We start from the raw sequence: 18,273 nt of genomic DNA on the forward strand, positions 1-18,273 counted from the left end.
CCAGAAACATTAGAGTATTTAGAGACGGACGTACACTATTAACCAAAGGATCAGATTAGAGAGAGGAAAAACTAACTCGAAAAAAGGGATATTACGTATGTCTGACGTTTTAGCTTTCTATGACTGTTGTTACCGTACATGATGTAGAGTGAACACTTTGTACTGAAACCGTAAATGTGTCTTCTGACTCACTGAGTACTTACTAAACTGAGCGGAGAACGCTACCGGACACAAACAAGCTCGCTGTAGTACTTCAAAAAATATCCGTGCAGTACTTCAACACAAGTCGGTGTTGTGATTGCTTTCTAGACCTTGCTCGTGGTCTCGTCGCACAACATCCGCAGTATTTCCTCGCCGGTGATGATGATGAGCCTTAAATGCTGTTCATTGTGCATTTTGTGGCCGCTGCTGACAACAAGAGTATGGCTGCATGAATGTTGACGTAGCATCTGGTCTTGCCGACACAAACAAATCCATATGTAGCACAATCTTTACATGCAGTCGACAGATAGTAGGGAGCTCGTTGTTGCCATTCTGGGGAAAGTCACGGCGTTTTTCACATCAGACAAGCATGTGAAGGCTTTAATTGTGAATATTTGAGCGGGAACGCTTTGCTCAGAGCCTCAGTCTACAGTGAATCCACTCCTACTCTAGATGAGATGTAAAAATGTCCGACTATGTAAGCCATATGACTTCAGTGCTCACTCATCAAGCTGTCCTCTAGTCACTTTAATATTCTTTGTTTACCTCAAGCTAACCTGCGCCAGGAGCTTTTTGAACACTAACTCTGTATTAGTCGTCTTTGACTGCTCTCATTCTTGACTGATGTAGTGTTTACATATATGTGAAGGACATTAAGGGACGTTGGATATGTCAGAGACTGGATTACATAATAAGTGGCTAATATTTAAGCAAGGCTTGGTTTTGATCGCACCACACAGAAGCCTTGCACAGAAGCCTTTTACTCCTCTTTGCCAAACCACTCCAGTAGAACCCAGTGTAATATCCCTGATAGGAGCAAATCTTTACTACATTTTAAATAGAGTGTAACAGAAATATTGTTTAATCTTTATGTCGCTACCATTTTGTTTCGTTAACGAAAGCACATTTTTACTGTTTAGACTCGTGTTTATGCTTTGCTGCTTTTTCTGAACAGGTCGACAAGCATGTGTACCTCATCGTACAGCATATCAGAGTCAGTGTGATCCTGTTGGTCAAGAGTCATATTTGGACATAACATGGTTTCACTGGTTTCAATAAACTTGTCATTAACAAACCTGAGCTGTGTGACTACGGAAATGTGTGTTAAGACATCAGATTAACGAAATGAACTGCAATTTACTCATACGTAGGTAGTAAAGTATCTCAGTGAGGGTCGACTTTTATGCTTGTCTGATCTGTGAAAGGACAAACAGTTGGTTATATATTTTAGGTTGATTGAGCTAATAACAAAATGGAGCGAGTAAAGACGTAAAGTATACAGAAGTGAGGTACGGCAGGTCATGTAAGGACTTGAGTCAAATACAGTTTCCCTGTTTTTTTATTGACAAGGTAGAAGTTGTGAAATAAATATTCACAAAGCCAGTTATGTACAGGAAATAAAAAAAAACAGGTTATTCTCACTGAAATGCTGAACCTGTTTCTTCCTTCACTGGGATGAGAATCAACAGAGTTCAGAGCTGGTGACGTTCGGCTTCACCGCAGCGCCAGAAAGAAAATCAGGGGGCTGAAGCTTTGCTGATTGCAGGACAGAGGAGATTAAAAGGCTGAGGGAGCAGGGCCAGCTCGGTCAGCATTAACATCACAGAGGAAGGTATTAGAGCTCCCACCTGTTGACTCACCGGCCCACCTGTCACCTACAATATATAGTCTCAAGGTGAAGGAGGGGACAGACCCACACTGCTGAGAAATCAGTTTGTGCTGGTTACATCCTGTTCATCTCATTTCTTTACATAGTCTGCAGTCAGAATTTGGTTATATTTATATATTGTGTATAACCGTGATATATTCATTTTTAACATATAACCTTGTTTGCAGTTTCTGCATATAGGCTATAATAAGGCTTTATACTTTGCATGTCAGGGCCCTTGATGTGTACAAAACAATATGTACATGAATGGAAACTCTTACATGTTTAGATTTGGGATGACATACATCTACTTGCTGTGATCTCAAAAGGATGGATGATTATAAACATGCCCGCTCAGCTGAACACCTTAACAGTTTTGCATTGTTAATATTCCCACGCGGGCTTTGAACCTGGACAGGCCACTCGCTCCATGAATGGACCAGAGTTTCCTGACACAATGCCATCACCGTCAGACGGTGTAATAAAGCCTAACGGGGGGGATTAGGCGCAGTCTAGCCACCGTTGCTCCAGCTGTCAGGCTTCTCGACAGGAGACGATGTGAAATCCTCTGCTGAAGTTAGGACAGGGGAACAGAGGTGTGGCTATCTTCTCCATCTGGAAATAAAACACAAAGCCAGAGAGTTAGGTACGAGGAAACACTGGTTTTCAACTTTCAGGGGAAATTTAACTTCTAACTGCTCTGTTTCTGGCAGCAGGAACCAACACAAAGGTCTTCATCGACTTCACCCGATCATGTAAAGACCCAGTGTATTACCTTCATTTTTGATGGAAAGGTTTGACTTTTGTGTTAGTATTTCACCCCCCAGACTGCTCCCCCTTCTTCACAAGCTCACAGATGTGCGAATTTTACTACGGACTGCATTAGGAACCGGTAAGTGTACAGGCTCAAGAATGGATCGATAAACTGTTTGTGAGCCGACTTCAAACTTCGTAGCTGTACGTACTGCCATGTTCTATTTCGTTTTGCTGCTTATTTTGTAGATCAGCCTGTTGAATTAGGCGTTAGCATGCTGCTAGGCTAATGTGGATACTCCCAGTCTGGGTCCATGTTGGACTAAAGTTGTGATATTGAGGTAAAGTCAGGAGAAAACTGTGAATGTTGAGCCTCATTTGAATAGTGGGAGGACTCGGCTGGATGCAGGTAACTTTTTGTTTTTTGTGGTAGCGCTAGCTCAGTTAGCATTAACTGTGTTGTTATACTAAGCCCGTTTTGTTCTGGGATCCACACTGTGTGTTGCTGCATTCATGTGCTCCTCAGATGTTTTTTTAACTGAGCTGGGAAGTCATGCTCTCGACTTCAGTGTGTTCATATTTGTCATGTTGAAATGTGGGAGCAGCATGGGCGCCAAAAGGAGTGTTTAAACGACATGTTGACAGCTGCTTCCAGTATTTGAGTACCAAGAAAGAGCAAAGGAAACGATACAATGACTAAACAATACTTGTTTGCACCAGAGTTTCAGAGTTGTTGTTCTGACTTGAAAGGATGAATTTTCCCAGTTGGAATTACGTCTTTCCGATAATTCCAACAGTACATGAAGGCACAGTGTGTGTGTGTGTGTGTGTGTGTGTGGCTGCTGTGTGTAAGTCTATTTCATAATCCTGGTACATGTAGGCACTGCTGGTACAGCTCCACAGCAGAAGCAACCAGCTTTCTTGGTCAATATAGCACACACTGCAGAACTTATTGCTTCAACCGACTTCATTCACCATCAACACTGATTGAACATCTACAAACAATGTGGCAAATTGTCCCTTTAACTGACAGAAAGGATAAAAGATGGCTTCTTGGCCTCTCACTCACATTCTGAGACATTTGTCTTTCCCACCACTGGCCACTCTTTGTCCATCAGGACTCCAGTCCACTGCAAAAACCTACACACACAAGAAACAAGACAGTTAGACAGTAGGTTGCAATCAATACACAACTATCAGGAACTAGAGCTTTTCCTCCACTCACCTCATCAGCGTGGCCAGGTAGGTCCATGTTGAGCTTCCCGGTCTTGACGTCCCAAACTTTAAGCGTGCTGTCGCTGCTGCCGCTGACCAGCAGCCTGCTGTCTGCCGACCACGCCACTTGATACACAGATCCCACATGGCCACGCAGGGACATTAAGTATCTGTGGGTGAGTGGACAAACACATAATTTAACAGTGATGCACAAAAATCTTAAGCCTGCAGCTCCATCACCTGGACAACTGGGGTATTACACACACATTTATTACTGAGATTTTCTTACTTTCCAGTGCGTCCATCCCAGATTTTAATGGACTTGTCAAATGAGGCAGAGGCGAGGAGCCTGGTGTCGGGGGAGAAGAGCACCTCATTGACCAGAGCGCTGTGGCCCGTCATCCGGGCCAGAGGCTTCTTGTCTTCTGCAGGGTTCCACAGGAACAAGGTGAAATCATCTGAGCCGGACACCAGGCGCTCCGGAGCTGGACCCTGCAGCGTGAGAGCAGGAGTGAGGGAAACGATACAAGGGACGTGCAGACTTAAACACATCAGTACAGTCAACAAACAGTGCTTACCCGAACTTTATTATATCTCTGCAAAGCTTGCTCCTTCAGCTCTTCCACTGGGGGAAAAACAAAAGGCTTGTTAAATGAAAACATCCTCTAGTAACAAATGTTCCCACTAGAATTGTTGCACGATCCTTACACGATCCACTGAGGTCCTGGGGGTTGATGGTGGCAGTTGCTGGTTCAAAAGCTCCAGTGCGCAGGACGTAGTCAGTGCTGAGAGCAAGGGTGTTCACCCAGTGGGCGTGACCCTGCAGAGTCCTGCACTGGACACCCTATAGACACACATTAAAGTCCCTTTTTAAAACACAGATGTTTCCCCCTTCTTATTCAACTCATTCTGTCTGTGGAGATCAACACTGTAATAAGTTTCTCAGCCACACACACACACACACACACACACACACACACACACACACACTTACATCTTTGGCTCTCCAGACTTTGACCGTTCTGTCCTGGGAGGAAGTGTAGAGAAGTCCATCTCCTCCCCACTTCACACAGGTGACTGACTGAGTGTGTCCGGTCAGGATCTTCTCACAGCGTCCCAACACAGTGTCCCAAACACGTATAGAGCCGTCCTTTGAGCTACTGGCCAAGTACCGACACTCTGGGTTACTGACAGGGAGAGACAGAGGGGCGATTAGGAAAAAGCAATAAAAGGTCAAATGTTGAAGACGTTTCCCAATTCAAAATCAAGTATACACGATAGAGAGCCAAAGCCCTAACGCCACATTCTGGGTAATATCTACTCTACTGCCGTCTGCAACTAAATGCAATCTCTCATTCAGCATTTATTTTATTGTTTTTGCAAAATTAAAACACATTTTTTTAAAAGGCAGCAGTGTATGGAAATGAGAAGGTGAAGAACTCAGTGCTCACAGATGGAGAGGTTCCCAGCAGAGCCAAGTGATCCACTTGGTGTGTCCTGTCAAAGTCTTCCCAATCTGTGTGCCTGTCACTGGATCCCACAGACAGATCTACAGAAACAGCCCCACAAAAAACAATAAAATCACCTAAAAACACAGATCTGGCGTGTGTGTGTGTGCGTGCGTGTGTGTGTGTGTGTGTGTGTTGGGAGCTCACCTGACTGTTCTTGCACCCTGAAGCCAGCTTCTTCCCATCAGGTGACCAGGCGATGCTCAGTACCCAATGTGTGTGTCCTAAAATAAAGCAGAATACAGCTCGATAGTGTCCAGTACTATAACAAATCATTTGTATTTTGATGCCTTACAGAAGTGACCGTTTACCTCTGGCAGTGTGTTGAGGCGTCTCAGTCGTCAAGTCCCAAAAACGCACTGTGGTATCACCTGAGCCGCTGGCCAGATATCTGAAACAAACCCAGCAGTGTGTCTTCAGAACACAATTCAGTTTCACCCCCTCTAATTGCTGTTGCAAACTAAGGACTCTTGGATAAATCAGAACAAAACGGGGAAAGAGAAGTTGGCAGCTGTTCAGGTACTCACTTGCCAGTCGGGCTGAAAGCGGTTGAGATGACAGCCTCTGTGTGTCCCTGCAGTGTGCTGGTACAGCGGGCTACAGCTCGAACCCTGAACACGGCCTGAGGCTGGTACACCACTGGCAGGACTTGCTCTGTCTCGACCCCGAGAGCCTTCACACACGAGCCCAGACTGGACACCACCTCAGCCTCTCCACGCACGAAAAACGCCAGCGGTAATGGCTCCTCCTACACAGGGGAACAGCAAAAAACAAAGATATGTTTACTTCCAGAGTTTATCTCCGGAGGATATTTATGTGTTTGTAAAAGTCAGGAATAATAAAATCTTCATTTGGTTACGTGAAGACTACAATCACAAATTGAATCCTATATTTCTGTGACATAATGCCAGCTGGGTACCTTCTGTAGCAGTGCATTGCAGACCAGCTGCAGTTTGTCTGGTGTGATGTCCAGAGGCACATCAAAAGGTGAACCCAGAACCTCCCCAGCCTCATCCTGAAACTGGATCAACAGCCGCTCCACGTCCTCACTCATTGTCTTCTGTTTGGTTTGGATCCAAATCTGACAAGGATATTTCTGTACATAGATGGAGACAAACACATTTCATGTACATGCTCTCAATAAATAACATCAGAAATATACAGGTAAACTCTAAATACTGTTATATAACACAACCAGTTCCTAATAAGACAGTCAGAGTGGATACATCATGTGTTAAATGTTGGGGTGTTGCATCACTTACAGCCAAACCAAGACGTTGTATTTATATAAACATAACCTTTCCGTTAAAGTGAATAATTCACTTCGGGTTTTTCAGTTGTGTCGTGAAGGCAACATTACAGCTAACGCTAACTTTAGCTAAACTATCTGACAAATACATGCCCATTATGTTACGGTCCATCGTTAGAGAACAGGACATTGTAGAGCAATGTTATTGATACTGACACTGACATTACACAGTTTTGGAGCACATCGAACAACCTAAAATTGACTGTTTTAGCAGCTTACTTTTAGCTAACTTAGCCTCTGTCAACTACAGTCAATGGTGTCAACCAGTAAAGCTAACTCCGCTAGCCTGCTGTTAGCTAGCATTTAGGACATCTAATTCACTGTAGCAGCGACCGGAGGGCAGTAAGACACCAGTCACTAGTTTGCACAACTGTGTCCAGTTTGATATGATATGAAATTGACGAGACATGTGCTAAAACTTTACCTTCAGCGACGTAGCGATGTGTTAAAACTCCCCACGTGTGTAACACCAAAGAGCCTTTACAAGGAAGATGTAACAAGGAGCCGGCGTTGTCATGTCAGTGAACCAAGTCGCGCAATGAACTATGGGAAAGTAATGTGGGTAAAGGAGAAACCGTCGCCGCCCGAGTTAATACTCATCTTCACTTTAATTATATTTCTGTAAGTTCTCTGCGTTGATATTTCTACATATTGAACATTATGTAGGCTACAAACGTTATATGAAACCTATTATAAGAATGTTTATATAATTTATAGACTATTTATGTGTATGTATGTAAATTACATATTTTGTCAAATATGTCACATATACAGTGTAATTGTTTGTACATATAACATATATGTATTTGTATAAATGTGTAATATACAATATTCATATACAAAAAAAGATCATATATATTCTTTGAATATATGTACATATACAAATTTTACTATGTGTATGTCATGTATGTTATAAACTGATATCTTTACATATTACATATAGGTCTATATTATTAACATGTATGGCTGCAGCATAGAATATCATATAAAAATTCAGGATTTATACATTTTTCATATATGTACATATGGAAATTATACCATCTGTATTATTCGTTGTAAACCTATAATTCCATATTTCCAAGGATTTGTGTATATAATAATCATATATTGCCTTATAGCTAACATATATGGCATCACTCATGATATAGGGGCATATGTGTCATAAATTACATTTATGAATGGGATGGAAAGATAGAACTGGTAAATGGATGACTGGTCGTGTTTTCTTTGATCTTGGTGTAACTCATATGTACCCAGATTACTTTAATCTGTGTCTTAAGTACTTAAAATAGAGGCTAGCTTGAAACCATATCGCTAAATGACGCTTGTTTGTTTTGGACTGCCTGTGTTGTTTGCTAGAATTTTTTAATCTTTTTTCTTTGTGATAATTTATAGCAATGTGAGATGTAAATACTATCATATGTCATGGTATAGTGTGATGTCATGGTGTAGTGTGCAATATAGTTGGTGCAATATGTCATAGACATAGAGTTACAGGTTAAATGCCTAAATTATTGGTCATATTTGTTAATTAGAACTCATAACTGTCCCACTGATTATTCATTGACCCTATGGCCTTATATGTCAATGAACATTCACAGTCAGCTGCAAATTTTCAGTTTAATTAGACTTCAAACATTTTGGGTTGTTTTAAAAACAAGTCGTTATGGTCACAGATTAACTTGAGAGACATTCTCCAGCACATTGGATCACATGATGTCACTACACATAGTAGAAGCTGATTGTGTTCTGTTGCTGCAATATTGTTCATTTAATCAGTCAATCGGTCAGTCAACCAAATTCACACAATATCACTGTAACACGTAAGCACATAGAAGCACTTTGACAGTTCTGTGACGATAATCATCATTTATCTGCATTGAATGAAAAAAGCATTCTGTATTGCACTAATGTGAAAAAAATGAGAGTTAAGATGTTTTGAGGAAGATAGATAAATAATTAATATCTTATTGTTGACATAAATTCAAAATACAATTTTCTCGTGATTCTGTTCACTGATACACATTAGACTTATATTACCTCATATACATTGCAAATATTTGTTATAAAGCAATATATGAGCATAGACATCCACATCCTCACACTCGTGTGCATTTTATTTCAGATCTTTCTCGCATCTTTACCATATAAGACACCTAGGTCAAATAATGCATGGTTCAAATTATCCATAGCAAGATTTTTAAATCCTTAATTACCAGATTAGCATCTTTCTGCATTATGACAGTACAGATAAAGTAAAGCACCCTGCATTAACATAGACTTATCTATACAGTAAACATTGGCAGATCTTTCTCACTTTCTCAGTCATTTATTGTACAGCTCTCTGTATTGGCACTAATGTAGATCAAAACAAAACATAAAAAAATGTATATTCAAATGCAATTTGACCAAGGACTGTATTGACCTGCTGTACATGTCCACCAATTTAAAAAAAAACAAATTTATTTCTATACTTTCTGCTCCAACAGGCACAAAAATGCCTGTGGATAAGCTGGACGGCGACTTGTTACATGATAAACCTTTGTTGTATAGACTGAAGGTGATTTACTTAAAGGCAAAGTTGGAAACAACAAATTGAAGTTTCCAGTCCATGTGATGGCACAGTGTGGTGGCTACTATTTAATGACTGTGCCATCTTATCCAGTAGATGACGGAGCTGATCTTGGGGCATTTGAAAGTCTGAATCAATTCTGAGTGCGTTTCCAGGAGAGAGGAACAAGATGCGGCACTGAGATGAATTTATGCTTATTTGTTGACTCCGTTGACGTTCTCAGGAACGAGGCCCTCCATGACGGCACGCTTTGACTCCAGGATCTGCAAGATCAAAACAAATATAGGAGTTTAAAACTAAGTGATGTTTCTTAGAGCATAAATGACACAATATTTTCCTAAGTAAAGACACAATAATAAGGTTTACATACATTATAAAATATGACTACAGATGTCAAAGTGGTACACTCACCTGGAAGTTAGCGCTGAGACCAAGGATGCTTTGCATGTTTGTGCTGTAGTAACCCAAAACATACTGTCCACCAAGCAGAGGGATCTCATCCTTATCCACTGATATCTGCAACCATAATGCACACACGCATATTCAAATGAAAGAAGCATGCATTCATAAACATATAGTATTTGTCCAAACATGACACAAATGCCTCACTTGCACTTTACCTGTATGACTTCATTTATCTCTGGCAGCTCGTCCTCTCTGACCCACACAAAGGTTTCATAATCAGACGCGCTCTTGAATCCCACCTGCAATGAAAACAACCCCATGAGATCAAATCTGTCTTGTTTTGTATTGTTTGTTTTTTCTCTCGTCGTCTGTCCTGTCTGTACCTTGTACAGGCCAATCCAGTCCCATGTGGAAGACATGAAGTCCTCTTGGATGGTGTAGGTGAGAAGTGCATCCTGGTCGGCGCTCCATACGCCCACAGGAGATATGTGCACCAGCGGTATGTCAAAGCACTTCCTCAGCTGTGAGAGAGACAGGAAGGAGGAAAGGGAAGCTTTAATAATAAAGAGAGAACTCTTCACTTAATGGTGGGAAAGAGGCAGACTTATATGAGCTGGACATCCTACAGCGAGTGTGTTCTCACCTCCAGACTGAAGGTTGCAATGACGGGCTTGTGGTCACTGACTCCGTAGCTCATATCACTGGTGTATTTGTCCTGAGCGACCAGGAGTGGATACTCATCGAGCCCATCATCAGTAGAAGTCGATGCCTTTTCATCATCATCCTCTGAAGGCAGGGGCTTGGGTTTGATGCGCCAGAGGATCCGATCGGTCCAGGCTGGTTTCCTCTTCTTGCCACTGAGCAAAGCAAAGGCAAGTGTTGACAGCACAGTTTCCAGTTTGAGAATGAGCTGAATTCTGTGTTTCCGTTGCTTACCTGAAAAGTCGCACTTCCATTTGTGCTAATTTAACTAACAAAACTTACAAAAATATTGGAAACAGTGCTGTTAAATGAGACATATTATGCTCATTGTCAGGTTCCTATTTCTATTTTGGGTTACTACTAGAACAGGTTTACATGCTTCAATGCTCCAAAAAACACATTAGTATTCTCATACTGTCCAGTGCAGCAGCACTGTATTCCCCCTCTGTCTGAAACGCTCTGTTTTAGCTCCTGTCTCTTTAAGGCCTGCCTATCCTGGTTACCCCATCTGCTCTGATTGGTCAGCTCAAACATGCCTGAGCCAGGAGCGCTTACAACAACAAAGCAGCTGTGCTAAATCAATTCTTATATGCCAAACTAGCTGCTAGTTATAAATTATGCAACTGTTTGACATGGTGACGTGCCACGGAATTAAAGGCGGGACTACTGACGAGGCGTTTCAGGAGCCGTGGTTTCTGTGGGAGAGAGGAGCTTCTGTTGGTGCAAACTTTCAAGATCTTTCACGTGCAAGAACATATATAAAACACTGAAGGAAAGAAAAAAAAATGCACAATAGGTCTCCTTTTAAGTACATGAACCAGACACACACACACACGAAGTGCAGAGCTATACCTACAGTGTAGCATGCTGTGGAGGAATGATGGGTGTTAGGAGTGGACAATACCATTTGACGTGGTATTACATTTTTTGTACATGCACATTAATATATAAAGCCACACATACAATATGCAAGAACAAACAGTGGGGTGCAGGGTGCATGATGTCTTCATTTCTGTAATACATCAGCCCTGTGTGTTTTTATCAGTGTCTCCAGTTATTTTGTGATTGTAGGTTATATACTGTATATACAGCCATTACGGTGCCTTTTCTATAGAATGGGGCGCTCTTGTGTTCCTCACATCTATGGAGACACCCACCTTGGCGGGTCTAGCTCCCTGTACCAGGCCCCCAACCAGGCCAAGAGCAGCCCCCAGGTGAGGGAGGTGAGGAGGAAGAAGAGGGTGGTGCTGCAGCGCTGCAGGGGCCTGGGTCTGTACATGGTTAGGGGCAGTGCCACAGTGCTCTTTCTGAGAGAGACACATACATGTTGCTAGTGTCAGGGATGGAAACAACTCACAGAAAGAGCTGCTCCCAACTTCATCTATATACGTCAGGGTTTGTCTTCCTGCTGTGTGTGTCTCAGGGGCTGCATATTTAATTCTGACTAAAGATTCTGAAATGAGGACAGATGGTGCCGTGACTAAGAAATAAGCGAATGTGGGGCATGCAACACAAAAAAACGTAGCGTGTCTTACTTAAAACCCAACCATGTCTTTGGAGTGCTGTACAAAATTCCAATGGAAACAAGAGCAAAGATGAAGTTTGAGAAATGTGTTGAATATTTGTGTGTAATATATTTGTATGTCTCAAGTGTTACCTGGTATCATAGGTGTCGGAGTTACGGTCGAACTTGTAGGTGGGTTTAAAATTTAATGGCCCTTCCTCAAATTCCTGCAGGAAAGGTTCATTCTTCTTCATCATGGTGAGCTGTAGGAACATGAAATAAATTAGTAAGTGGACATTATTTTTTTTTATGTGTGTATGCGCTTATTCCTGCACATCACCTGGTCTTTAGTCCAGAGCAAATTAAGGCGTCCGCTGTTGATGGACGAGCGGATGAAGTGCAAGCCGTGGTCGGCGATACGGAAGTTCAGGTCTCCTAAGCAGAACACCACCCTGTGTGTGAGAGTGATGGAGCTTCATTATACCTGCTAAATGACAACCCTCAGTGTATATATTTCACAGTGTGTGTGTGTGTGTGTGTGTGTGTGTGTGTGTGCGTGGGTGGGTGTACTGACTTGTGGTCCAGCACATTTGGGGTGTCAGAGAGGTCAAAGTCCTGTGACTCCAGGATGTACTCAAACTCATCCACACGCTGCAGAGCGTAGTTCATGTGAGCTGCTAGGTGGCAGTTCAGGAAGCACACCATGTGGCCGTAGAAGGAAAAACGCACGGTCACTCCTCCTTTATTACCCTGACACAGATAAACAGAGGAGGAGGAAAGATGGAAGTGGATTTCAAAAGACTAACACAATAAGTGTAAAGGCACCATTTTAAGCTAAGCTAAGTTTATGCTTTCATAACACGCTCTACTACAAAACATGCTTCATGAGCGCTCCGTTTAGTGCCTGTCTCCTTAAGGCCCCCCTCCCAAATAGCCCAGTGTTCTCTGATTGGTCAATTCTCACAAGCCTGAGCAGGCACCGCCCACTTTATCTCAGCTCTGCTGGTGTTTTACAACCATGGCTCTGCTGGGAAGAGCAGCCAAAAACTACCAGAGTAAAAATACTGTTACGTTTCAAAAACAAGTACTCAAGCAGAAGTTAAACTAGTAATAGAAAATACTTACTGAAAAAGTTACTTGAGTAACTTGAATAAAAAAGAAAAAGAAAAAAACACTGGCACACTAAGCACCAGCAGACCAGCTGACAGAATTTGCATGAATGCATAAAGTAATAAATGAAAGTAGTGTGATGAATGTAGCCAAAAGTAACAGAGGTAAAATTGATTTATAAAAAATCTACTAAAAAAGTTACAGTTTACTCAAATAAGTTACTTAAGCACGTCTAACCGAGTAAATGTAACTCGTTACTACCCGCCTCTGGTGCCGGGGGTGTGGCTGTGGGCGGTGACTGTATAGTTGTGACATCACAATCTTACAGAAGTCCTGACGGCTTGTTTAAAAGAACAGTTTCTGAATATGGCAGTGTGTATTTCTCTGTGGGTTGATGCCTTTGATACTTTCACAGTATTTAAAAAGCACCTAGACAAGCTTTATAATAAAAAAAAGAAAATCTCACTTTTTACAATATGGAACCTTTAAAGTCATATTTTTATCTCTGAAGAATAACATATCCAGGATTGTAAGTATAATCCAGACTCATTTTACTGCAGTGTTTACAAGAAAATTAAATATACTATAGTTAAAAATCACCTCTCAATCACCCTTTTTTATAATAACTTAGATTCTGGATTAGACCGTTTGTCTTTCAAGTGTTTGCCCGAGTGTACTGCACCAGTTTGAGTGGTCTTTCTTTGTGATTTCGTTCAAAGCTGTTGCACATTCCACTAAACAAACACAATAGGCCTTTCATAACAGAGTTTAATCTCTGCAGCATCTGATGCCAGTGGGATTCTTGGTTCAGAGCTAACCAATAAACCATTTTCTTACCCAGTAACCAAAGATGCCAGTACGAATGTAGGTGGTCTGGATCTTTCTGATGAAGGGGAGATGAATTTGTTTGGCAAAGACCAACAGCAGCAAACCCTGCATCCTTATTGATGTGACCTAGACAGAGATTTAAATAGATTTAATATTACACACCATTATTTGTATTATATGAGCATATGCAAATATACAGCTTAAAGAAAACTACAATTCATTGAAGATAACATCAAATGAAACAAAACAAAACATAACCAGTATAAAACTGCATGCACTCATTATTAAAACTTTTATGCAAAGTGACCCCATGATTATGTAAGTTTTCAGAGGCAGCCTTCAAGATACTATTATTCATACCAGTTGTTTACATCCACATACACCCATAGGACCCAAGTGTGTAACCAGTCCTGTTTCCCTTTCTCTCCATCTGTCCCCTCTCACCTTGACGAAGCCTCTGGGTGCCAGTGTGTCCATGAAGACGTGGCTCCAGGAGTCCTCCGCCAGCATGTCGGAGATGAACCTCACCGGGGTGGCATTCACCTCCTGCAGGCTGACACACACAACCACACCAGCACCAGCCGATGAGAAACACCACACACTGACGCTCTTGACCTTTTCCTTCTTTTCTAGCCAATTCATTAAAAGAGACATTTTATCCCTCAGTCCAATTCCTGGCAAAAAAGTTTCTCACCCAATAACATAGAGGTCTGCAGGGGGCTGAACGTCTAGTTGGAGCAGAGAGGTGATGTCTTCAGGGGGCTCCGCGGTGGCCACGTTCCAGGTCACCATGTGCAGCCTGTCAGAGTGTTTGGTTAGTTCATGTTAATGCAGTTAATAAAGTCATTTTTACTATTGAAATTATGAAGTTTCAAACTGTAAAGAAACCCAGGTATGATCCGGATATACTTTAAATTAAGTTTTTACACTCTTTTTACATTTTAGCTTTTACACCATGAGTCCTTTCCTCTAAGGTTGTGAAGACAAGAGAGTCAGAAAATTATTCTTGCTATTATTTCTTAAACACCTCCTGTGTGTGTGTATCCGTGTAAACTTGTCTATGTGTGGATGAGCACGTGTCAACCTGAATCCGTCTGTGGGAACGAGACGCCCACAGAGGTGAAACGCTTCGTCCAGCGTGCGGGACACCTCTTCGCTGGCTTCATCGTCAGAGCTCAGATCTTCTATGCAGGTCAGCAGCTGGGACAGACGCTGGCGGAGGAGCATCTTGGACCTCGAGCTCTGAGACGCTGAGCTGCTCATGCTGTCCGAGCGCAAGCGTGGACTGTCTGTCAAAAGGTCCATCTTTGGATCTTAGACTGAAAAAAGGTCTTCCTGGTGTTGGCTTTGTTGTATGTCAGAAAGGTCAGGAAGGTTGAAAATAAAGACACTGTCCTGCAAGAGCTAAGAAGCCAAATCCAGTAAAAAAACGCCTTTGGCTTGATTTCACCTCAGACTTCTTTGGTTGGTTTGGTTGCAGCCATTTGATGCAAGAGTCCTCCACTCTGCCCAGGCTACTGGAAGTAACAAGAACTGATTCGTAGTTAGTCAAATCTCTCAGGCAACGTCTGATTTAAATCCAGGATGAAAAACTGAAAAGCCCAGGGTGAAGTTTGCCTGTACTGGTGCAGTCCTCTCTGTGGCAGAGTCCGTGTGGTCATGCAGCAATGGAGCAACAACTGACAAAGCAGTGGGGTCGACTCAGGAATCTGGGCAATAATGAGCCCAACTTGGACTATAATCGCAGGCAGGAGACGGGCATGTGAACACGTGTGTGTTTGATTGTAGTCACAGAGGGCAGAAGAGGAGGACCGGAGGCTGATCCTCCATCACTGTTGCAAGACTTGGGTAACCCTTCAGATCCCTAAGAGGTTTACTACCAGCGCTCTCTCTATCAGCTGAGCACACTGAACAATGCATGTAACCCCGCAGTTACAGGCATGAATTAGTGAGGGGACAACAGCGAACAATAGCATTAGCTTCTTTTGGCCTCAATCCAGTCTCTCCTCATATAGGTGAAAGGTTATCTTTGTAAACCCACAGAGAAGTGGGAGCTTAAAGGCAGTTTTGTAAGCTCTGACACAGTCTTTTTTTTATTTTTAGTATTTGTCCGCTTAAGAAGAAAAGCTGAAATAATTGTAATTAACAAGTGTTGCAGCACAGTTAATAGTGGACAAAGTGCATAATAGATTTAGAAGCAGAGTACGTGAAGCAATCAGCAACACTGACGCATTTGACCTCATACTTAAATGGTTTAAAGATTTCAAAACCATAAATGCAGTGAGGTAAAACTTTGAACAGAATTAAAAGTCGCCAGTGTTGGAAAATGTGTCTCTCTGGTAAGAAAATTACCATCAATTATTTAGAAAAAACAAAACAAAAATGTAAAATAAAAATGATTTTCCCTCACATAGTCTCTTCAGCAAGCTTGCAGAAACTTTTTTAACCCTGAAGTTTATTTTTCACTTTATGGAAAACAGTCTTACATTGGTTGGATCACTGACTCAGAAACTATGGTCAGAATCACACCATAGCTATAAGGATGTATAGAACATTAAAATATTTCTTTATATGGACATTGTTTTGTCCAAAAAGGAGTAAAGAAGCCAGATTGCATTTACGGAGGTGGAAGCTTTCTTAAAAATGACTCAAATCAATTAACTGATTATCAAAATAGTTTGCAGTTAATTTATATTTGACAACTAATGGAGTAATCGATTAATTGACCAATCATTGCAGTTCTAATTCTTTTATTTGTGCATCACATTGTTAAATCCAATTTTGGAGAGCACCACTGGTGGACCTCTTAGATGCCCCTATGGTAGATAAAACATGATAAAACAAGTGCCCTTTCTGTGTGCTGGTGCCTGACGCCTACAGCTGGTGCCCTTTTTATTTTTTCCACCCTTGTCCCCTCAAACATCCTGAGTCCGCCACTAGATAGCACTGTATCTACTGTAAGTGCCAAACACCTTTACCTGAGTTAGAAATCTGTGTCTACTCATACTTGATATCTGACTCAATCATTAGTGGCAGAGTTCAGGCAATAAATCATGGCAGAAAGTCAACAGTGTTTTAATTTTTAGAGAGCTGTAGGGGACAATACTATATGAGGGAAAAAGAGGGATGAAAACAAGCTTGGAGGAGAGAAACAACCAGAAGGAATTGCCCCTTGCAAAATAAGAAAAATGCTAATCTTAGGTGCCCCAGTTCTCCCTGCCACTTCATGTAACAGTGTCACATGCACAGACTTAGGGCACATTCTTTAGCAAGCAGAGGTGTTAAGTGGATAACCGAGGGGGTTCACCAGTCCAGTGAAAAAATGATGAATGAGAAGCTATTTAAGTTTTATCACAGAGCAAAGACGGCAAAGACTCACAACCAGCAGCCTCAAAGCTACTTATGAACATTAGGCGATCCCGACATTGTATGAGAGGGTTACACCTTCTTTCTCTGGACTCTCTCGGTCTCTACACACTCACTTTTCTGCCTGAAGTCTGTGCTTCCTCTCACAATTACTTTCATCACCATATTCTCTCTCTTGTTCCTTCCTGCTCTTTACCTAGGACAAAGAAGAAGAGGAAGAGTCATCCGAATGGGATTCTGGTCTTACCTGCACTTGTCTTTCCCGCCACTTCGAACTCGTCCAGCACTCATGTCCTCCCCTGTAGGCGATCACAAACACACATACGCCCAAACAAAGTGTAAGCAAACAGGAAACCTAAATACTTGCCTCTACTACAGCCAGTTTACCGGGAGCACAGAGCAGTGCCCAATAAAACAGAGCCAACAGGGATGCCTGAAAGTCATTTCTGAAATGGGTTTGTAATCACGTCTAATCACGGTTAGCTTCATTCACGTTAAAGTGACAGTGCCCTGAAGGTCACATGTAAAAACAGAAGCACTTCACCTGAGAGCCATTGTGTAAAACTTGATTCTGATGTATAAAAATGATTGGAGTTTTTTTTTTTTTACAACTTTACAGTGAATATCTGGCAGTTAAAATCTAAAAGTCTCGATGTTAATTGTGAGCTAAAAACAACAAACTGCAGAAACATTTCAGGTTGTGTAAAAAACGTTGTGGCCATGGTAATCCACAGCAGAAAAGCAGTATTTTGAGGCCTTTGAAATGTACATAGCACAACATCTTAACAGTGCCTGGCTTATTATCAGGAAGGAACCTACAGTATTACTGATGTGTGACTAGTGTGTAAAAGACACACACTTGTTTTTGTAATTTAAAGACATTGTGTTGACTTAAACCTGCTTTAGCCTTTATAGAATCTTTATCCAACAGCGTTGCCAGGTGTATGCTTATTATTGTATTTCCCCCCTGTGCGAATTGATGCCTTCAGGTACAATTAGTTGACTATTTTGTGACTCTTGGTACGCTAGCAGTTGGTTATAGTCTATGCTGTCTTGTTTTAATGCATTTCCTGACATGATCAGGACAGCAAAATATGGATCCAGGTCTCACGTGACCCCTTTTCAGCCAATCGTGCTGACATTCTCCACCCG

General features: G+C 41.8%; 2 protein-coding genes across 3 annotated transcripts; both read right to left on the bottom strand.

The window, feature by feature from the left end:
• Window positions 1–1,522: 1,522 nt before the first annotated feature.
• Window positions 1,523–7,144, bottom strand: nle1 (notchless homolog 1 (Drosophila)). 2 transcript variants are annotated; one of them, XM_073479330.1, is made up of 13 exons: window positions 7,059–7,144; window positions 6,245–6,421; window positions 5,853–6,073; window positions 5,637–5,716; window positions 5,473–5,549; window positions 5,269–5,366; window positions 4,812–5,004; window positions 4,526–4,661; window positions 4,396–4,442; window positions 4,107–4,309; window positions 3,828–3,987; window positions 3,672–3,742; window positions 1,523–2,464 (listed from the first exon to the last, which is right to left on the bottom strand). In XM_073479330.1, exons 2-13 carry the CDS (start codon window positions 6,377–6,379, stop codon window positions 2,452–2,454), a joined length of 1,434 nt encoding a protein of 477 aa, XP_073335431.1. In that variant the 5' UTR covers window positions 6,380–6,421; window positions 7,059–7,144; the 3' UTR covers window positions 1,523–2,451. The 2 variants fall into 2 exon arrangements, with proteins under 2 accessions (XP_073335431.1, XP_073335432.1); XM_073479331.1 differs by lacking the exon at window positions 7,059–7,144 and adding an exon at window positions 6,588–6,766.
• Window positions 7,145–9,400: 2,256 nt separating this feature from the next.
• On the bottom strand, window positions 9,401–14,232 carry inpp5kb (inositol polyphosphate-5-phosphatase Kb). Its single transcript, XM_073480046.1, has 10 exons — window positions 14,200–14,232; window positions 13,765–13,881; window positions 12,392–12,567; window positions 12,158–12,269; window positions 11,971–12,080; window positions 10,255–10,468; window positions 9,995–10,132; window positions 9,827–9,910; window positions 9,618–9,722; window positions 9,401–9,469 (listed from the first exon to the last, which is right to left on the bottom strand). The coding sequence occupies exons 1-10, from the start codon at window positions 14,230–14,232 to the stop codon at window positions 9,401–9,403; spliced, it is 1,158 nt and encodes a 385-aa protein (XP_073336147.1).
• Window positions 14,233–18,273: the final 4,041 nt, after the last annotated feature.

This window comes from Pagrus major, chromosome 13 (assembly GCF_040436345.1).
Source record: "Pagrus major chromosome 13, Pma_NU_1.0".
Taxonomy (NCBI): domain Eukaryota; kingdom Metazoa; phylum Chordata; class Actinopteri; order Spariformes; family Sparidae; genus Pagrus; species Pagrus major.